Below are 22,791 nucleotides of genomic sequence, written 5' to 3'. Positions count from 1 at the left end.
GGGACGAAAGGAGCCAAATGACACCAAGGGGTTAAATCCAGAGAAAGAGCTTTTTATTCTGCCAACCAGGGTGGGCACAGGAGCAAGTGTGATAAGTCACAAAACAAGCATGAAGTTCACAGCCATTGCACAGAGTATATATCCCCTTTCAGTTCCCTCCCACTTTCTCCTCCTCCTTCAAGAGTCCTGCCCATGAGTTCCCCTGAGCATGAACAGAAAGTTTCTGTCTTGGGACCATTTTTGGACTTTTCCCAGGAAAGGGGGTGAGGTGGTTTCAGAGTGTTCCAGTTGTTTCATTCTTGTGCTTTGGCATGGTTCCCGGACAGAAAGCAAGTTGCAATGTGGTTTTTAGCAAGGCCAAAAGCCTGAGAAAGGCCTGGGAAACAATGGACTGTTCTCTACCTTTGTTGCAATCTTTTTTAGTTACAGCAAGTGGAATATGCTTGGCTAGTGGCTAGAGCCAGTGTGGTGTAGTGGTTAAGAGCGGTAGTCACGTAATCTGGGAAACCGGGTTCATGTCTCCGCTCCTCCACATGCAGCTGCTGGGTGACCTTGGGCCAGTCACACTTCTGTGAAGTCTCTCAGCCCCACTCACCTCACAGAGTGTTTGTTGTGGGGGAGGAAGGGAAAGGAGAATGTTAGCCGCTTTGAGACCCCTGAAGGGGAGTGAAAGGCAGGATATCAAATCCAAACTCTTCTTCTTCTTCTTCTAATGCTTTTTGTCTTAGAGGAAATGCAGTTTTAAAATGCTTGAGGCGAGGTCTGGCTGGGGGGAGAATTCACAAACAGTTTTTAGGGCTGTTTGGGGTAACCCTAACTGTTTCCTTTCACTGTGAGCCGCCATCCATCCTCCAACCGCCTCCAGGCACTCACACAGGACCTTCACCGCCTTCACTGGTTCAACCCTAAGCTTGGCTTTCCTCAAAGAATCCTGAGAACTGTAATTTTAAGGGTGCTGGGAATTGTAGCTTGGGGGGGTAAACTACAGTTCTCAGGATACTTTGTGGGGAGCCATGACTGTCAAAATGGTACAAATGTGCTTTAAATGTTTGGTGTGGATGTGACTACAGACTTCCAATTTCAGATAAAGCGTGCAGTGTTTTGTGGTTTTTTTAAAAAGAGTTTTCAATGTGAAGTGAAGGAAGAAGATTCTGACTCAGCACATTAAAAAAAATACTTTTGCCCTCCTCTATGTAGGGATAATTTCTCAAAATCCAACCAATCTAACAGGTTTACATGTGAAAGTTATATGACAAACCAATTAGGGCAGATTCACTTTTTCCCCCCAGGGAAGCAGTTATGTGTTTGCAGCTAAGTATCACTGTCTTCAGGTCACCAAAGAGTAGAACTCAGTGTTGATTAGAACATATTTTATTAATATACAATCTATGTTTATAAAGTGCCTGCTAGACACTGACATCCACACATGAGAAGATAAGGATAGTTTATTTCTTTCTGGTTGCCTTCACATTCTGTCTACGAATGTCAACCACAGACCCACCCCAGTTCACTCCCACTGGATGCCCATCAGCTCACAGCTGACTTGCCAGAGCTTTTTTGCGGTCTCTTTGTTACGAGCCTGAGGAGCAACCCAGGCTGGTCTACAGTCACTGTAGAAAGAAAAAAAGAAATATTCATTAGGCACTTTGTTAATCATTTGTTAAGCCATTCAAAACCATCAAAGAATCAGAATTCTGAGTAAACATTGAGCGTATTTCCCAAATCAATATGATAGCAAATTGGGTTTATGGACAACAGTGGGCTAAGGTTACCCCAGCAGCACAATCCTATACATGTTTACTGAGAAGTAAGTCTCAGACAATTCAATAGGGTTGACAAGTAAGACGAGGAATAGCCAAACCTATTAACTGAGTGATCACATCAGAGCAAATTCAAACTCCTGAACAAAGGGGATGTTTTCATTGTTTTTGTATGGGGCACTGTCTACTGCACTTTGCCTAATTTTTGCAGTCATTGGTGGCTGAGACAGTTGCCACAAAACATGGTGGTTGCCGATAAGGAGACACTATGGCTTTGTTGCAGCTTGCCCCCCCCCCAAACTGAAGCTGCATCCAAATCATTTGAGAGTGAAGGAATTAGTGGCCAGCCCACTGACAGCAAACTGCTTGTCATTTCTCAAGTTACAAAAAATAATAATGAATTATTGTTGGTGTTGTTTATTAAATTTATATACTGCCCTTCATCCGAAAAACTCAGGGCAGTTCACAAGATAAAGAAGCTGTCCTGCCCACCGTTGAAAAGGTAAGGGGCAAATTTTGGTATATGACACCCCCCCCCCCCGAGATTGACTATGTATGAAACGGGCTTTTCTTCTGTCTGGATGTTCCTGATAATAGCTTTGTTATTTCTGTATAGCTTCTGTATAGTTTGAAGATGGGATGTGGGTGGTGCTGTGGTCTAAACCACTGAGCCTAGGGCCTAGGACAAATCCCCGCGTTGCTCGGTCCCAGCTCCTGCCAACCTAGCAGTTCGAAAGCACGTCAAAGTGCAAGTAGATAAATAGGTACCGCTCCGGCGGGGAAAGTAAATGGCGTTTCTGTGCACTGCTCTGGTTTCGCCAGCAGTGGCTTAGTCATGCTGGCCACATGATTCAGAAAAACTGTCTGCGGACAAATGTCGGCTCCCTTGGCCAGTAAAGTGAGATGAGCATCAAAACCCCAGAGTCGTTCATGACTAGACTTAACTGTCAAGGGTCCTTTACCTTTACCTTTAATAGTTCAAAGGAGCAATTGCACTGTGTCTGCTGTACCAGAGGCAAAGACTTCTCACAACCCATGTCCACACTGCTATTTTTAAGTTAGAGCTATTGCATATGATCTCTTTCTTTCAATGTGCAATGTGCCATTTTAATATTGCCTTCTGGGTCTGATGTGGGCACCTCTGAGCATTACCACAGAAAACTTTATCCAGATGTGCTGGATCCAGATGTCTGTATTCCAACTGCAAATCACAATCCCAGACCCACCTGAAATATTGCCCACTCACTGACTCCAGTTCCTTTGCCACTGCACAGTAAATACTGGTCTGGGCTCCTTCTTTTGGTGTCTTAAACGTGAAGCGAAACAGCCCTTTAAAAATTCCTGACGAATATGAGTAACGTGACAATTCAGAATCAACCACACCAGGATGTAAAGCATTGACAGTAACTCCAGTGCCTAGAAAAACATAAAGCAGAAACATCAACCGAAATATATGAATCCAAAGGTTCAAAAGGAAAGGAGTAATATTGTTCCCATGTACCCTGTAAGGCAGGTAGTATTTGGCCAGCCTTTTCACTGTAATACACACAATATCATTGCAATGCACAGAACCTTGTGCAGCACTCAATTAGTATTGAGGGTTTAACAAAGCCATTAAAAAAAACACCACAATATATATATATATATATATATATATATATATATATATAAAAATAAAACAGCAAAAAGTTAACATCTCTTAAATTGAAATCTGTTATAGCATACCAAATGAATGGTTTACATACTTGGGGGGGGGGCGGGAATGAACAGAATGTTAATCTGTCTTGATGGCTGGGGATCTCCCTCTCTCCCTGCAGTCTTGAAGTGCAATGCCCAGCACAGTTTGGGAACTAGCAACACTTATCAGAGCTTGCCATAGGGAGCAAATAAGCATTCGGAACCAGTTTGAGTTTGAACTGAGAGGAAAGACAGCAGTGAGATGGCTTGGCTGAAACATCCTTGGGGATAATGAAGCATTTGAGACTGTGGAAAGTGGATTCATAAATCCCCGGAAACCCTTAATTTAGATAACATTAGAAGCCACTGGCAATGGCATGGGTAAGATACAATATTAGGACAATTTAGACATCCAACGCCTACAAAATGCATGTCAGGTTAGCCCAATGGCCCCTTTCAATGTGCAATATTTAAAATTCCTCACTGGGGCAATGAGAAACATAGAGGTGATGTGGTGATGCCTAACCTTTTCTCTACCCACAACTCCAAATCATACTTTTAATAGCTTTCCCGTAAGGAATTTTAAATGCAGAGTCATTTCATTCTGATGCGTCCATTAAATTTCAACCCAGCTATGGTTACGAGGTTGGGGGAGGTTGGGAGCCAGTCAGGCAAGCTCTTTGAATTCAAAGACCAGACAGCCAATGTAGTGCTCTGCTTCACTTCAAAGGAATGAGCTATGTTGAAATTAGCTGCATCTAGGTGACAAAGAAGCAAAAGGACAACAAAGGAGCTGAGAGCTGGAAAGTTGCTTGCGAGTGAGAGGGGAAGTGGGGAGATGCTGCAGCGCCTGGGAGCAGTGGCATCGCGTGGGGGTGCAGGGGGGCGGCCGCACCGGGCGCAACATCTGGGGGTTAGGGTTAGGGGGCACAAATCCACGGGTTAGGGGGCGCAAATTACTTGCCTTGCCCCGGGTGCTGACAACCCACGCTACGCCACTGCCTGGAAGAGAGACATGTTTACCTCTGTGCTGGACTTTGGGGCTCCCAGCAAATAAATGAGGAAGCAAGATCTATGGTGTGCTAATGCTATGAGCCCCTCCATCATATGCTGAGATTGTATGTATGTGTAAATAAAACCATATATCTTAAAGACACCACAGTCTCCACTGACCTCATTCCAAGAAAGCTGAACACTGGGTAAGTGCTGGTATCCCTAGAGTCTCTCACCGCTTGGAGATTGGGGTGTCTCTCATGCGTGCAACCTTTCAGTAATCTGTGACTTCCCCCTTCCTCTCACATCCAGGCTTTGGCTATGGGCAACCCTATTCTATACGTACATATGAGTGGTTGTGCGCCATTAGCATTTCATTCTTAGAGCTCACCTTGCAATTTACGAGCCAGCTCCCTGGTAAACAGAACATTAGCCAGTTTGCTTTGACAGTATGCCAGGAACCCATTGTAGTATTTCTCTCCCTGCAGGTTCTCGAAGTTTATCCGCCAAGAAGCATGGAGGTGTGAAGCCACATTCACTATCCGAGCTGGGGCTGACTCTTTCAAACGGTCCAGCAGCAGGAATGTTAAGAGAAAATGCCCTAAAGGGAGAGGAGATTTACAATTATTTACTAGAGCTTACGGACGTTGTCAGGGAGAGGCAAACGGCAAAAGAGCTAAGGGGAGAGACCAGCACTTATAGAGAGCCGAAAGAGATAATTAGTAGTCTGTCGTCTGACAGCGAAGAGGAGGCAGGGAGGGGGGAGGCTGAGCCCGGAACCAGTTATTCTTTGAACAGAGGAAATCAGAGGCGGGGTTTCAGCCAACTAGCATGTTGGGCAAGAAAACGTTAAAAAAAAGCCAGACGGGGCATCTTTGCCGACAGGGTCGGACATGCTTTGAAGCTCTGGAAACGTTCTTTTGAACTTTGTAAATAAATCAAAATGATTGTAACTGGCAGCGAGCCTGGAGTTTTATCTATGCCGGCTTTGGCAGCACACATCTCTTTCAGCATGCCTCGTCTCCCTTGCTGCTGAAAAGCTGGTGGAATAAGGAATAAGCCTCAGAATGGAGAAGGAGGTGTTGGAGCTGAGGAAGAGAAATGTCGCTCTGGAACAGAGATCGTCCGACTTGCAGGCCCGTCTGGAAGAAGCCAGAGCTGCTCAGAGAGGACCCACAGGTGGGCTATCAGCAGATGGGGGCAAGCCAGTGTGGGTGGAAAGGTTCCATGGCAACCCGGAAAGTTACTTGGATTTCAAAACTGAGATGAAATATTTTTTAGAGCTCCAACCGGCTCAGTTTGGGGACGATGCCCAGAAAGTTGCTCACATAATTAGGCACCTGTCGGGATGGGCTAGAAGTTGGATATGGTCGTTAATAGCCTCGAATAATGAAGCCCTCAGAAATGTGGCCAAGTTTTGGCAAGCTATGGACTTTATCTATGCAGATCAAAGTTTAATTGACAAGACACAGGAGGAGCTTTTGGCTTTGAAACAAGGCAAATCCATGGTACGCAGTCACTGGTCAGAATTCACTATGCTCGTGCAGAAAGTGGGTCGGGATTTAGAAGCAGACCCTGTACAAGCTTTGTTTAAAAATGGACTGAACCCAGAAATTAAGGACGAGCTTGCGAGGGGCCCCCGCCCTAAAAACATGGACGAATTAATGAAGGCTGCTCTTGCGGTGGGTTTGAGACAGGAAGCCAGATGGCGGGAAAGGAAGCAAGGCAGAGAGCGGAGTTTCCATGGTGACCGCATTCTTGAAATGCCTGCAGCTGCCTCAGAACGTCGACAAGAGCAGGAGCCCATGGAGATAGGCACAGCCCGGGCGCGGGAGAGTTTGAAAGCACAACGGTCGGGCGGGAAGAAGAAAAAAGACTGGCAAGCGGCAAAGAGGTGTTTTGTGTGTCAGAAAACTGGGCACTTTGCCAGAGTGTGTCCAGAGCGTCGTAACTGGCAGGGAATGGTGGGGGCCACTCAACAGGCAGAGGCAGAGAAAGCCCAGCCTTCGGGAAACGGAGAAGCCTGGCTGGTGGGGGACCGGGGCAACAGCCAGGAGGGAGCAGCACCAAAAGTCCTCGGTTTGGGCACCCCAAAGCAAGCATAGTGTTGAAGGCGGTCCTAGAACTCCCAAATGGCCAGGCGGTGGAGGAGTTGGCCCTAGTTGATTCTGGAGCTTCAGCGTCCTTTTTTTAGCAAGGAGTTTGCAGCGCAGCACCAACTGAACCTGAGGCCTTTGGATTTTCCGCTGCAAGTGACCACAATTGATGGAAGAGAAATGCTGGGAGGTGAAGTGACGCATCGAACACCTCCAATGCGGATGCGGGTGTCTACCCACTCCGAGGTCATTGCCTTTCACGTGGCCACGCTGGTGGGTCCGCCTATCATATTGGACATGAGCTGATTGGCTTTGCACGATCCAGTGGTTTCCTGGCATCAACGGTCCCGGACGTTCGGTTCGACGCACTGCATGGAGAACTGCCTGGGTCTAGAGCAACCTCAACAAACGGAAGGTAGGAGGGCAGCAGCATGCAGAGCGGGGACGACCGAGATCCCGTCCTGTTACAGGGATCTACAGGAGGTGTTCAGCGAGAAAGAGGCTGATGCGTTGCCACTGCATCGACCATATGATTGTCAGATCAACCTGGTCCCGGGGGCCACGTTGCCCGTGGGAAAGACCTATTCCATGTCGGAGGGGGAGATCAAGGACCTAAAGGATTTTATTGAGAAAAATCTAAGAAAGGGGTTCATCAGGGAATCCAAGGCGGCAGGGGGGAGCCCCGTGTTCTTCGTGGACAAGAAATCGACTAAAGAGAGGAGGCTTGTAGTGGACTTTAGAATGCTGAACAGCCTGACAGAACCGGTGGCTTTCCCAATGCCGAGGCTCAACGATGTTCTGGCCCGGGTGCGGAAAGGGAAGATTTTCACCAAGGTGGACCTCCGGGGGGCATACAACCTCATCCGAGTGCGAGAGGGGGATGAGTGGAAGACCACCATGTTCACCCCGCTGGGGGCGTTTGAGTATCTCGTCATGCCCTTCGGTTTGCAGTGCATAAGTCACTGTTTCCAAGCCTTCATGCACCACGTACTAGGACCTTTGCTGTACAAGAACTGCGTTTTCTTTTTGGACGACTTGCTAGTGTACTCTGAAGATGAGAAACAGCACGTGAAGGACGTACGTCAGGTCCTGAGCAAACTTAAGGAGCATCGCTTGTGGGTCAAGCTGGAGAAATGTCAGTTCCACGCAAAGGAAGTCGAATTCCTGGGGTACCGGCTGTCGGACCAGGGTTTGGCCATGGATCCGGAGAAAGTGAAGGCGGTGGTGGAATGGGAGAGCCCCAAGACCAGGAAAGATGTTCAGCGTTTCCTGGGTTTCAGCAATTTCTACAGGAAATTCATCAAGGATTTCGCGAAACTGACTGCGCCAATAACAGACTGTCTCAGTGTCAAGAAAAGGTTTCAGTGGATGCAGGAGGCCCAAGAAGGGTTTGAGAAGCTTAAGAGGGCTTTCGCTTTGGAGGAGCAACTGATCCACGTCGACCCCGCTCAACCACTATGTGTGGAGGCAGATGCATCTGATCAGGCGATAGGGGCGGTGCTGCTGCAGCCAGATCAAAAGGGGGAGTGGCGGCCGTGTGCCTTTTTTTCACGGAAACTGAACAAATCGGAGCAGAACTACACCATCTATGATAAAGAATTGCTTTCGATCGTCGCTGCTTTCAAACAATGGAGGCACTTCCTGATTGCGGCAAAGCACCAAATTTTGGTGTGCACGGACCACAAAAATTTGGAGTACTGGTGTACGGCACGGGTGTTGTGCCAGAGACAGATAAGATGGGCAGAGTTCTTTGCCAACTTCAACTTTAAGATCCAATATGTGCCAGGAGAGCAGAATGCGAGGGCGGATGTGCTGCCCCGGAAACCCGAGTATATGACAGGAGAAGGACCTCCGGTGGCAAGGCTGATGTTCCCCGAGAGCAAATGGATGTGTGGGGGGACGTTGGTCAAGGACGATGAACTAATGCAACTGCTCAGAGACTATGACTTTGCCAGACAAAAGATGGGGGAGTTAAGAGAAAAAGGGGCGCCGAGGGGGTTTTTGAAGTGAAAGGGGGGCTCCTGTACCATAGGGGGGCCTTGTATGTTCCAGGTGAAAACCTTCGGGGCAGAATTCTCAAGCAACTCCACGACAGCTGCACGGCAGGGCATTTTGGACAGCATAAGACCATGCTACTGGTCACCCGGGAATTTTGGTGGCCCAGGGTGAGAGAGGATGTAAAGGAATATGTGAGAGGGTGTGACACATGCCAGAGGGCCAAAGGGGAAAGGGCGGCACCAGTGGGGTTGCTGGAACCGTTGCCGACACCCGGAAAGCCATGGGAGGTAGTGGGGGTGGATTTTATCACTGATCTGCCCAGATGTAAGGGTAAGACCGCTATCATGGTGGTGGTGGATCTCCTGACCAAAATGTGCCATTTCGTGACCTGTTCATGTGCCGTGATGGCGGAAGAAACAGCCAAGCTGTTTGTAGAGCATGTGTTTAGGTTGCATGGGGTACCTGCACGGGTGGTTTTGGACCAGGGGGCTCAATTCACCTCACGCTTTTGGCGCAAGCTCATGGGGTTGCTGCAGGTGGAAGTGAGTTTCACGACAGCTAGGCACCCCGAGACCAATGGGCAAGCGGAGAGGGCGAATGCTGTTTTGCAACAGTATTTGCGGTGTTACGTGAGTCAAAAACAGAACGATTGGGTGGACAAACTAGCCCTGGCAGAGTTTGCTTACAATAACACGGAGAATGTATCCACTGGGATGACTCCGTTCTTTGCCAATCATGGGCGTCATCCAAGGGATTTCCTGGGAAGGGGAGAGGAGTCGTGGAGTGTTCCTGCAGCCGAACAGTTTGTGGAGGAGACTGGGTGTCAAACAACTTTTATGTTGGAAAAGATTTAAGAAACGCCCACTGACGGATTCTGCTAGCGACTGAGGCAGCCACGAAGTGAAGGGCTGCCCAGACTAAAGGTTTAGCAAGGCAACAAAGCCTGGAGAGGTGGCAACTTACACACGAGCAACCCATACACATTACAGGGGGGAATTTGGAATATTTGGTGGCGTGGGAAGGGGCCCCGACATCAGAGAATACCTGGGTCCCGGAAGACAGTTTCACCGACAAGGGTCTGGTGGAGGAGTTCCACAGTTTTTCCCCTGACAAACCCAAAACCCGGGGTAGGTTCTTTCAACAGGTGTTCGAAACAACAGATGACGAAGAGGAATTTGAAGGTTTCCCATCATCGGACGAGGATGAAGGCATCTATTGGGGAACACCAGGAACTGGGGTTGGAGGGGGTGTTCGATGAGACGGATGAGGAGGAGGGTAGTTTTGCTGGCTTCTCCCCTACCACCCCAGAGGAAAGAGAGATGGGTACAGTCGGGTCTCCTGAGCGGGAGGGGGCCTTTGAGGAGGGGGTGGGTGTCAGGGAGAGGCAAACGGCAAAAGAGCTAAGGAAAGAGACCAGCACTTATAGAGAGCCGAAAGAGATAATTAGTAGTCTGTTGTCTGACAGTGAAGAGGAGGCAGGGAGGGGGGAGGCTGAGCCCGGAACCAGTTATTCTTTGAACAGAGGAAATCAGAGGCGGGGTTTCCGCCGACTAGCATGTTGGGCAAGAAAACGTAAAAAAAAGCCAGACGAGGCATCTTTGCCGACAGGGTCGGACATGCTTTGAAGCTCTGGAAACGTTCTTTTGAATCAAAAAGATTGTAACTGGCAGCAAGCCTGGAGTTTTATCTATGCCGGCTTTGGCAGCACACACCTCTTTCAGACATGGCTGACGCTGTGGTGTAAACCACTGAGCCTTGGGCTTGCCGATCAAAAGGTCGGCAGTTCAAATCCCCGCGACAGGGTGAGCTCCTGTTGCTCGGTCCCTGCTCCTGCCGACCTAGCAGTTCAAAAGCACGCCAAAGTGCAAATAGATAAATTTCCGTGCGCTGCTCTGGTTTTGCCAGAAGCGGCTTAGTCATGCTGGCCACATGACCTGGAAAAACTGTCTGAGGACAAACGTCTGCTCCCTCGGCCTGTAAAGTGAGATGAGCGCCGCAACCCCAAAGTCGTCTGTGACTGGACTTACAGTAACTGTCAGGGGTCCTTTACCTTTACCTTTTTCTAGAGCTTATGGGCACACATATGTATAATGTAAAACTAACCTTTAGAACAAAAATAGTACTCACAATAATGTAAACACATTATGGTTTTTTAAAAAAATCAAACAAAATCACATTAATTTTACTGTACTATAAATCAACTAGAAATAGATAACCAAAAAATTGGCTGGTTAGTTCAAATGAATATATGAAATTCAACCAAGATGGGCACAGTATAAATAATTTAATTAAATCTCCAGGGGACTGTGACTTGGGGCCTGTCCATACTGGAGTTTACAGTGTGTCTATAACTTTTTGCGTTCAAATTTAATTTGTGTAATCCTCATGGTGTTACCCTCAACAACGCCTGTCTCTATGCTTTTCCTGTATAAACTCAGGTTTACAAATACAGGAATAATCTGTGAAATCTGGGGGAAAGAGCAGGGAAGATAAGCAAAGGCAAAGAGAAGCCAGGTAATATATCCATTTATCACATCAATGTCTCATGATCTTACCAAGGTGATTGACTCCAATATGCATTTCAAAACCATCAGCAGTCTTGGAATAGGGAACCATCATCACCCCTGCATTGTTGATGAGGATATGGAGCTTCTTCTCCTCTACAGGAAATAATGGCCGAGATTGGGTATTAAGCAGAAAATACCAAAGACAAGAAGATTGAGATGTTTTAAGGAGCAAGGCTCTTATCATAACTAGCATTTGGTTACATTGCCACCTATCTGTCATAGATGCTTTATTTGATGCTTTATTTTATTCTATGATTTAAGGTTACTGTGAATATATATGTTGGGAACAAGGAAGTACAGTATAGTAAATTGATTAAAATAATTAGCAAATACTAAGTGAGGAAATATTAGACTGTGTTACTCAGTCTACAGAAAAACTTTACAGTTTAACCAATGGGACTGGCAGGTGGAGGGAATTTAAACTTCTATCAGACAGAGGGTTGATGGTTCTTGCCAAGATCTTCTACTAGTTTAGGGAAATAGTGAGATACCACCACCTGTTGGACCATGTGACAGGATAAATAAATAAATGGAAGCACTAGTGGGAAAGAAATGGATTATATGAATGGGCTATTACCTCAGAGTAATTTCCAGTGAATATCATATGTATCCTTATTGCTCAAGTGCATACATACCCATTTTGTATGGGTTTTGGCAATTGTAGTAGTCCAACTTCATGGACTATTATTTATTTAACAATTATCTCTAAACCTTTATTGTTAGCTAAATATATAATATACCCTGTGTCCATTCTGAGTGACACATGTTTTGGATAGAACACTACTATCATTAACAGGGTTTATTATATCTAAAGAGCTGAACAGTCATTCCTACACACACATATATATTATTACCCTTCAGGCAAAATGTGGCATACATGCTTAAATGTGTTTACTCAAAAGCATATCATCCTTTTAATCAGACCTACAAGTAAGAGTGCCCAAGAGTGCAATGAGACAGATTATAAGAATAGCTATTCTGGGTCAGACCTAAGGTCCATCTACCATGTCTCTGACAGTTAACATTGCCAGGTGTTTTATATAAGACATCTCAAAATTCAAATGGAAGCTGTGGAATGATCCATCTCCTGCTTCAAAGTGCCAGAAAGGTTCAAGGGAAAGCTTCCAAGCAAAAGGTTAGCTCCTCTTAAATGGAAGAACATTGTCATGGAAGGTTTAAAGTGGAGATCGCCAAGCAGGCACAAGGCCTTCTTTGGTGCCCTCAGGCAGGTTCCCTAGACTCTAAGCTTCTATTAAAAAAATTAAGTCTCTAGCCCTCTTAGAAGGAAAGTTATGAAGCAAAATGTGCAGACTCCCTTCTAAGTGATTTATGTGACCTCAAATATTTCTCTGCAAGGTCAAAGTGAGAAACCTTCTCATTGTCTCTTTCCTCACAAATCCTGTCCTCACAAATCCTGTCTTAAGGGCACATTCAAGATATGAACAGGGTGTGAGCCTGTGACCTAGATTCAGGAATTAAGTAGTTATAATAACAAAAGAGTGGCCAAAACCCAGATAATGCAATCAGGTAACTTGCCAGGAGATAAACAACGCCCTCAGGTTTGTTGTAGACCGCCTTTTCTGTGATGTAGGTATGATGTATCTGGGGGGTGGTCTTGGACTCCAGGGCGGGCAATTTAAAATGTCTATATAATGGTGGACACATCTTGGTTCTGGGTCCTCCTCCTCTCTCCTGTGTGGGGGAGCACCCTGTTGCAACAGTCAATGAAGATCAGGCTTACTAGCTGCTTTGCTTCTCAATATGCTCTGGCTGGTCTCTGTTATTTTCTCCTACTGATAGAGAACCTATGAAAGGACTCTATATGGGCTCTTGGGTACCCCATAAGGGGAAAGGAGCAGTTTTGTCACTTATAAAACAAGGTAAATGGCTACAGGATGTCAGCCTTCGCTTTGTTTAGAAATGGAGAAAACAGGAATCTTTTGCCTTTAACAGCTGTTTCACTACAATCAGGACCAGCAGGACATAGATGGCTTCCTGTGCTAAGCATGAGGATGTCCAAGGGCGGGGTAAGGGTGGAAAATCAGCAATGACTGTTCTTTCTTTTCTTTTCTTTTGTGTTATGCCATGGCAGCCATGTTGTGTCAAGCCATGGCCCCCATTACAGCAATTTTGTGACTGGAGCAGTCAGCACTCTCTCAAAATTCAAAATGTGCCCCCTGGTCTAAAATGGTTATTGATCCCTGGTTTAAAGAACACATAGGGAAGCCAGACAAATACCTCTCTATTTTAAACAAAACCTATGAAACTCTTGACTCCACACAGATTATCTCTAGGACCAGTAACTACACAGGTGCCAACTTTTAGTCAGTCATACCTTTTAGGAAATCTTCTGCAAATGCCCGTATAGATTTGCTATCAGACAGGTCCAGTTTTTTCACAATAACTTGCTGATTCCCTGTTTCGGCTATAATTTCACGGGCTGCTGCTTCCCCTTTTGCTATATCTCTGCAGGCAAGGATGACACGACCACCTTCAAAAGGGAAATTAATAGAAAAGAGGAATAAGGCAAACAAGCTGTTTCTAAACTTGGTCCTGTCTTTCTAGACTAATTTCTTTTAATGGAACAAAATATAAAATAATATAAAAATTCTGCAATATGAATATGTAAATATAAATATATGTAAAAGCCCTTTTGCCAGCAGATGTTATAGGCAGCAATGAATTGTGAATCATTGTGGAAGGGAGTAATACTCAGCTTTTTTAAGCTCACCTCAAGCATTTGAAGTAGTTGCCCTTGTCTAATTAACCATTACTATGTTCAAGAAAAATACACTTGAATGTATGAAAATAGGGGTGCTCTCGTGGGAGCCAGTGTCTTTTGGTCCAGCGCTCTGGTGTGAGAGAGCCAATTTGCAGGAGAGCATGAAACAAACAAACAAAAAACAAAAACAAAAAAGAGTGTCTTTTGGTCTGGCACAAACTAGCTGACTCACAGTAGAGTACTGGACCAAAAAACAGGATGGCTTCTGTAATTCAGAGATGTCCCGCTCAATTTGGGTTGAGTGGCATGTGGTGGATGATGCATGGACAGACAACTTGCCTCTTCGTGCGAGGTCCTTGGCAGTTTCCTTCCCTATGCCAGTGTTAGCCCCTGTGACCACGGCCACCTTTCCATCCAGCCGAGCTGTTGATGTGCATACTCCTCCCGCAAACCACTTCCTAAAACATAAGAGAGCACAACCGTAAATGTTACTTTGGTATGTATAGAGGTTTTCTCTTGGTCTGCTCCTCTGGGTAGCTCAGATGCTAGAGCATGAGACTATTAATGTCAGGGTCGTGGATTTGAACCCCACATTGGGCAAAAGATTCCTGCTTGCAGGGGTTGGAATAGAGGACCCTCATCATCCCTCCCAACTCTACAATCCTGTGATTCTATCCTTTAACCTGCTCCTCTGGCTCATGCATTTCCACATCACTTTCCAAACCACAAGAAGTCTGTTTAAAAATATACTGTATTTTTCGCTCTATAAGACGCACCAGACCACAAGACGCACCTAGTTTTTGGAGGAGGAAAACAAGAAAAAAAATATTCTGAATCTCAGAAGCCAGAACAGCAAGAGGGATTGCTGCACAGTGAAAGCAGCAATCCCTCTTGCTGTTCTGGCTTCTGGGATAGCTGCGCAGCCTGCATTCGCTCCATAAGACGCACACACATTTCCCCTTACTCTTTAGGAGGGAAAAAGTGAGCCTTATAGAGCAAAAAATACGGTAACAACAACAAGCAGCTGGATTTAGACTGTAGAATTCTAAAGTTCCAGGGTGCGCATGACTTCTTTCCCACAAAATAATCTGGGGGCACCCTCAGATTCTATGCCAGAGAACAGAGACTTTCCTTTCTAAGACATGCAGTGAGCCTTTATGACCTGAAGAGCATGGTAAAAAATCCCTTTAAATGAAAAAAATGCAACACCAATTAAGCAAAAATCTGAAGAAAGATTTGGTTTGGGAGATGAGTCTGGATGATATCTGTGGATGTCTTGCAGGCCTATGATTTTTCGTCTGTGAGGTTATACTCTACAAGAGGATACCTGGTGAACCAGTCAAACTGGTTCCTTGGCTAAATAAGTTGTTTCGATCTGTTTTTAATATTGTGCAATAATTGCATTTTAAATGTCGTAAGCCACTCCCACCCCTGGGACCTTAAGGTGTAGGGCAGATAATATGTAGCGATGACAACAATAATCAATCAATCAGGATCAGAATGGCTTTGACACCTTAAAAAGTTAGGTAAGAAATAGATGTGTTGCCATAATGACCACCATAGATGCTTCAAAGAGCAGGTAGGTATTCCCACTTCCTTCTTACCTGGCTGGATGCCATGCTATGCTAGGAAGGAAAACAAATAGGCCAGGGATGTTAGTTTTGGTATTTGAGGTTTGTCTGAGCTTGACTCCATAGAGATTAGCAACCCCATAGATCTTGCTATGGTTTCTAGGGAAGCCCCAAAGTCCAGCACAGAGCAAGTCATGTCTCTGTTTCCCAGCTTCAAGCTCCCTCACACTACTCTGCTGTTGTTCTTCTACTTGCCAGCCAGGTGAGGGGAAAGGCTGGTTTCTATGGCACAGAGCAACTTCTTTGGCTATGCTAAATCGTACCACCTAACTAGCCAGCGAAAGCTGTTCTCTTGACAAAGCAAGTGGTTTGGCAACCTTCGCCTTCTGCATTCCCTCACAGATACAGGCAGTAACCAGTGCTAAGTTATTTCGCACCCTAGGTTGAACTACTTGCACCCCCACAAACAAAACTGCTAATTTCAATTTTCAAAGGCAGAGGTCTTGTGGGGAAAAATAAGATTATCAGAAATTTATAAGATACAATATTACAAAAACTCACGTATATAAAACTGCCCCTCAAAGGTCAGTACTGTGTCCCCCTGAAGTCTGTACCCTAGGTGGCCACTTAATGACCAGCCCTGGATACAGGATTGCAGATCTGGAAGGGGACTGCCCCCCTCACCCCAATTCATAACATTTCTTCCTAGAAAGCCAAACCCTGGATTAGCACCAGACTCCCTGGAATGTATTGCTGCTCAAAAATTGGGGTGTGTGTGACAATACAGACAAAAGAGATGGCAGATAATACATAACAACAGGGAGCCAGGGAAAAGTTCAGTAGCACAATTGCAGAAATAATAGAAATAATACCCATTAAGTTCAGTAAGGCTTTCTCTCACAATTGCAGCCTAAGGTCACATCTGCACCATACATTTAAAGCGCATGGCTTCACCCAAAGGTTCCTAGGCACCTTTTTTAGTTTAGCCTTCAGAATGTCACTAGGGAGGGCTGAAGCAAATCTCCCCAAAGTGCTAGAGCCCACTTGAGCATATTAATGAGAGAGGGGGAAAGGGAGAGGGAGCCACACAATGCATGCAATAATTGTAGATATGAGAGTCCCATGGACTGCAAAAATATCAAACCTATCCATTCCTAAGGAAATCAGCCCTGAGTGCTCACTGGAAGGACAGATCCTGAAGCTGAGGCTCCAATACTTTGGCCACCTCATGAGAAGAGAAGACTCCCTGGAAAAGACCCTGATGTTGGGAAAGATGGAGGGCACAAGGAGAAGGGGATGACAGAGGATGAGATGGTTGGACAGTGTTCTCGAAACTACCAGCATGAGTTTGACCAAACTGCGGGAGGCAGTGGAAGACAGAAGTGCCTGGCATGCTCTGGTCCATGGGGTCACGAAGAGTCGGACACGACTAAACGACTAAACAACAACAACATTTCAGTGTGCCAAGGAGATATTAATCATAACCTCAATGAATATTAAATAATAATAATATTTTTTTACTTATATCTCACCCACTCTGGGAAACTTCCAGCATAATAAAAGTGCAGCAAAAAGTAAAATATTAAATTAGGTTAGAAATTATCTACACATAGTACAGTCCTAACCAAATCTACTCAGAAGTAAGTCCTACCCCCAGGTAAGTGGGGTTAGGACTGCAACCTGCTTGGTTTTGTCCACTTCTATTTCAGTATTGCATACAAAAATGCATGTGGCCTATGCAAAATTTGCGGTTCTGAGAACAAGTTAATAAAGCCTACATAGGATAGCTAGTGAAATAAAGAAACCCAAACCTGAGAGACATTGTAGAAAACTTCTCCTCTGCAAATGAAATTTCTCAACTGACTGAGATAAATAAAACAGTGAGAGGTGTGGGAGGAGTGCCACATGATTAGAAATAACGAATTACAAGAATTACAAGAACTGAAAGTTATGACACCACCTGTTGGCAAATGCTAATAGCTGGGAGCAACCAAGAGAGTGACAGGCTGCTTACTGAGCATTCATCCTGATTTATCTGGAGGGAGGGTGTAGAATGTTGCATCAACCATTTTTCATCCCACACTTTCCAGTGCATTTCCCCAACACTATACTTATATTTATATTTATTTTATTTCATAAAACTTCTAAATAAAGTGTACTATATGGATTTGATCTATAACATCTACTTGTTAATGTACTTCGGTCTCACTATCAGAGTAAAGCAATTGGGTTTATGACACAAACAGCAACCAGAAGGTGATTTTTAGCAGGAAATTGGTCTAGTCCTGCTTTCTGAACCAGATGTGCATTGCAAATTGGAGCCCCATGTTTCAGCTTTTCTTAAAAAAATAGAAAGGGCTATCTTAAACACGCTTTTTAAAGAGTATGAATAGTGTAACTTGAAGGCTTCTCTTCCTCTCTCTGAAGCCCGACAATGCAATCTGCTGCTGGAGAAGAAACAGTGTTTTGTCCATCCAGCAGCAGCCCGCTGGGTTTCTGGATTACAGGTACCGGTAATATATAATGTATGTATTCTCACTGAAATGTCACCATTCCACACAGAAATAGATGTTGACTACCTATATATCTTGTTTTATCTCATCAGCTTTTTATATATAGGGGCAATGATTGCAAGCCCCCAGTCCTTGGAGACTTGACCATGGGTGTCAATGCAGGTCAAGAGTGAAGCCAGAGTGGGGGCCCAGAAGTCCAAATTGTTTTTAATGGCCTCTGGTGGGATTAGGCCTTCCCCTGGGGCCTTCCCCAGTCTTAGCTGAGCTACCTAGTTCTTAATCTCTGTCACCATCACTGGAGCCCACATAGGCAGATTTCCTATAATTTGGCTAGATCTTCCATTTTCAGCAGAGCGGTCCAAGTAAAGTTCCTGAAAGTGTGCCTCCCAGGTCCCTGGGGGGATGTGACAGTCCACCATGGTTGGGCCATAGCCTTGTGGGCTAGATGTGATATGTCAGAATGTGGCTGAATCATTGGATTTAACTGCCTGAATAAGTCATGTTCAGGTGTTCTTAATGGCTTGCCTTTTCTTACGTGCCAGCAGATGTTTATAGTGTCTCTTCTGCTGGAGGAGGTCCATAGCAGCTGTTGGTTTGGCCTTGGGAATACCTACACCAATGTACTGCTGTTAAGCACCAGGGCTGGCCTGAGACACTTTTGTCACCAGAAGTGAGCCACAAAATGCCTCACACATACTCCAGGAAAGAAGGGGTGAGTGAAGATCTACATCAGCAACAAGGGGGGAAATAAAGATCCTACATTGGAATCTACTGTCCCTGTGGATCCTGCCACCTGAAGCAGTTGCCTCACCTTGCCTCATAGCTGGCAGGCCCTGATTAGCACACAAACTTTATTATGATTGCACGTCAAAATCAATCATAAGATTGCTCACAACCTTTTTATGTAAACTCTTCCCAAATAGACTCTTTTTATTGTTGGTTTATTTCTTTTTATGCAGAAAATAAAATACGAAACAACAGAAAACACCTCAGTCCTGGATTCATCAAGGGAAGTGTCACACCACTTCCATTATGAGACATCACCCTAACCATAGCAGACTCTTTTGAGATCACCCACAAAATGATTCCAATCTAATCTCCGGTATCAGTGTAAATTGCATCATATTGTTTAAGTAAACTGTAATCCCCCACTTAAGCCTAGTTGTGCAATGTACTTGACTATCATTCCTCCTCCACTTCTACTTTACCCTGCACTTCAATATTACTATTTCCAGAATGGCTAGCAAATCATTTGAAATAGATTAAAATAATAAAATTACCAAGAAGTATAATTAGCAAAGCAGTACAGTAAAAGCATACCAGCATACCAGCTGAATAAAGCCAATTCAAAACAGCTTTTAGATGTCTGGGAAAATTAAAAGGGCTTCACCTTGCATCAAAAAAGACATGAGAATAGGTGCCAGGTGAGCCTGACTGGGAAGAGTATTCCTAGGGTCATTTAGTCTAATCCTCTGCAATGCAGGAATATTAACTAAAGCATCCATGACAGATGGCGATCTAATCTCTGCATAAAAGCCTCCAGTGAAAGAGAGCCCACAACCTCCTGAGGTTCTCCTGACCGTTCTACTGTCAAACAGCTGTTACTGTCAGAAATTTCTTCCCAATGTTCAGTTGGAATCTCCTTTCTTGTAACCTGAATAGCAGGAGGAAAGAAGCTTGCTCCATCTTCCATGTGCTCCATTCTAGAGGTGAATGGGGCACTGTAACTGAAAAGGCTTCTCAGTGGCCAATGATTTGTCTCACCTCCAGATATGGGGGCACTTCCCATTCCCAGTATAGGGTTTGAGTTGCATACTCCTCCTGCAACCCACTTCCTAGAACACAACAGTACCTTCAGAAAAATAACACGTTGGTCAAGCAAGATATATTCCTCTAAAAGAGCCTTTAAACTCAAGATGAGCCCTGCCTGCACAGGAACTGCTCAGAGATTGCCACCTGTTCATAAGTTGAACAGAAATGTCATATTTTCATGCACTGGCTAAAAGGAGAACACCCATTAGGGAGTCAAAGGAGGGTGTTTGAACCAACTTGAAAGCAATTCTATTGCCCATTTCAAACTTGTCATGTGCTCGAGAAGTCAAGTATGCTTCCAAAAGAAATAAGGTAACTTGCAAGAGCTGAACTGCTTTGTAGAGATATAAATCAAAATGTCAGTCTTTGTCATAAGGACTGTGACACAGCAATGACAGCTAATAAGGAGCTATAATGACCAGCATGTAGTAATGGCCCATAATGTAACCCCATATTTATTTGGAATTATGTGACTAGATATCCACAATTAACTTTTGCTCTTCTCCCCTCCTAGAGCCAAGCTCTGTGCTCCTGGACATCTCTTCCTTGGCTCCTGGTCTCACTGGCTTTAAATAGGCTAGTAGACTAGGCCACACATGCTCCTTTTTCTGGGCTCAGGGCAGTTCCATGAAATATATTTGGGAACCTGGCACTGCACCATTGTCGTGGTGATGGCACCACACTGTGTGGTCCACTTGGCTCAGTCATGTTGGCTGAAGTTGCATAGTTGCATAGCAATTGGCACCTCTGCTATTATGACAGCAAGCTCTTTGGGGCTGACCTGGACTGCGATGGAGTACTTGTATACATACAAACATGTATGTACATGTATGGATACATGTATGAATACATGGGTGGTGCTGTGGTCTAAACTACTGAGCCTCTTGGGCTTGCCGATTGGAAGGTCGGCAGTTCAAATCCCTGCGATGGGGTGAGATCCCACTGCTCTGTCCCAGCTCCTGCCAACCTAGCAGTTCGAAACCATGCCAGTACCAGTAGATAAACAGGTACCGCTGTGGCAGGGAGGTAAACGGTGTTTCTGTACGCTCTGGCTTTTATCACAGTGTTCCGTTGCACCAGAAGCGGTTTAGCCATGCTGGTCACATGACCCGGAAAGCTGTCTGCAGACAAACGCTGGCTCCCTCAGCCTGAAAGCGAGATGAGCACCACAACACCATAGTTGCCTTTGACTGGACTTAACCGTTTAGGGGTCCTTTACCTTTTTTACTTTACTGTTGTATCAGCAACCCCCGTGTACTCAACAAGCATTTTGAGTATTAGTTATAAAGTGCCACCATTGTACTTTCAGAAATAAATAAAAGTGCTTTACAACCAAATACAGTGGTACCTCTGGTTACGTTCTTAATTCATTCTGGAGGTCTGTTCTTAACCTGAAGCACCACTTTACGGTAGCTAATGGGGCCTTCCGCTGCTGCTGCTGCTCCGCCGTGTGATTTCTGTTCTCATCCTGAAGCAAAGTTCTTAACCCGAGGTACTATTCTGGGTTAGCGGAGTCCGTAACCTGAAGTGTATGTAACCTGAGGTACCACTGTATACCTTATCATAATAGTGTCCTCAACTCACTCTGCCCCCTTTTCTCTTGCTGATCCTTATGCTGTTGCCATTCTGCACAATACCAAGCAAGATGGGCAGAGAGGGAGTAATCCTAACTTAAGGCCCTCTGGCTCCAGGGGTGATGAGCAGCAGAGCCAGATAACAGCCAGGGGTTAGTTTTCAGCCCCACTAGCCTCCCTCGAGTAAGTAAAGCTAAACTTTATGTGAAAGCACAGTATGTAATGGATTTTTTAGTGCTGCTAACACTCCACTGAATTGCCCCTGTAGCCTTTGCTAGGAGGAAGGGGGTATTTGCGAATAAAAGAGATTGTTAAGAACAAAAAAAGAGAGAGAATACAATGCCTTCTGCAAGGCAGCCAATATATGTCTCAATTGGTTTCTATAGGTGATGACTATGGGATCTTCTTGTATGCTTTCCTCTGTGTATTGTCATTTCATATTTCTATACTATTGTTTGGTGCTATGCTCCCTTTGTGTTTCAGATAAGAGATGGATCGTCATCATTGGATGAATTAAGCATCTTGTTCTATGTCTGGAACTGTTTCAAACTCCACTCTTATTTGGGATCTGTAATGTTGCTCCTGTCTTGTGGCATAGGAGCCAGCTCCTAGAGGCCATGGGGGCTTTGGCCCCCACCATAAAATATTCGAAGGGGCCTGGCCCCCACAAAGCTGATGGGCATTCTCATTCAAATGGTGTGTGTGCACTGTGTCATGTGATTATGTGGGGCGGAGCTTACCTGGGCCCCCACAATATTTTATTCACGTTGGCAGCCCTGTCTTGTAAAATGTTTGAGTGATTGGTGCTGATTTGGAGAAGCTCCCTTAAATCAGGAAGCAGTTGTAAAGACTAGGGAAAGCATACAAGAAGATCTATGCTTGGCATAACAGTGTTTTTGTCTTAATTTGGATAAGGAGTTGAACTGATTTGTAGAGCAAGATTTGGACAACTAATAAGCTTTGGGAAAAGGCCAGGAGGGTGCACCTGAAGGTAGCACCAGTGTAGAGTAAACCTATGGGGGGGGGGAGGAAGGTCCCTTAAGACCAGGATTTTTCTGTGAGTATACTCAACAACAAGCCATTGATGTACCAAGAGTGCATTAAGTGGTGGATTTATACTAGACCATCCACACATTCTGCTAGGTTAGTTGTTCTGCAATACTTCTCCAGTGTTACCACATTATCGCTTTCTAGAGGGGCTGCAGCACAGCAAAAGCAGGACAACAAACTAACTAACCTCCAAAAACATTTGTGGTATAAAAAGTTATGGGACGTGTACTTTTTGGAAAGGAAACTTCTACCAGTGCAAACCGTGTTGAAAGCTGTTATGAGCAATTATCAGCATAAATACAGAATAAAAAGTACAAGCAAATGTTATCATCTGACCACTGTAAGCAGATGAAAACAGTAGCAGGATTCTAATAACACTTGCAATTTAGCAAATAACATGGACAACAGAGAGATATAAAATATGGAATATGAAATAATATGCATTTCAAAAAATTGAC

The 22,791-nt window shown here is 45.0% G+C and overlaps 2 protein-coding genes across 2 annotated transcripts in view; one reads left to right on the top strand and one right to left on the bottom strand.

Annotated features, from left to right (window-relative positions):
• VTI1B (vesicle transport through interaction with t-SNAREs 1B) overlaps positions 1-22,791 on the top strand; it is a 35,112-nt gene that overhangs the window by 1,458 nt on the left and 10,863 nt on the right. The window lies entirely within an intron of this gene.
• On the bottom strand, positions 1,356-17,221 carry LOC310686992 (retinol dehydrogenase 12-like). Its single transcript, XM_083461594.1, has 7 exons — positions 17,196-17,221; positions 14,153-14,271; positions 13,427-13,582; positions 11,080-11,184; positions 4,822-5,031; positions 2,987-3,176; positions 1,356-1,610 (listed from the first exon to the last, which is right to left on the bottom strand). Exons 1-7 carry the CDS (start codon positions 17,204-17,206, stop codon positions 1,508-1,510), a joined length of 894 nt encoding a protein of 297 aa, XP_083317720.1. The 5' UTR covers positions 17,207-17,221; the 3' UTR covers positions 1,356-1,507.

Source organism: Podarcis liolepis (genome assembly GCF_965112155.1).
Source record: "Podarcis liolepis genome assembly, chromosome: 1".
Classification (NCBI taxonomy): domain Eukaryota; kingdom Metazoa; phylum Chordata; class Lepidosauria; order Squamata; family Lacertidae; genus Podarcis; species Podarcis liolepis.
This window is presented reverse-complemented; position numbering and strand designations above follow the sequence as displayed.

Coding starts and splice junctions, on each gene's coding strand:
- LOC310686992 (XM_083461594.1), bottom strand. Junction 13,583..14,152: donor CAAGGACCTCGCACGAAGAG/GCAAGTTGTCTG, acceptor TCCCTTTTGAAG/GTGGTCGTGTCATCCTTGCC. Junction 11,185..13,426: donor TGCAGAAGATTTCCTAAAAG/GTATGACTGACT, acceptor TATTTCCTGTAG/AGGAGAAGAAGCTCCATATC.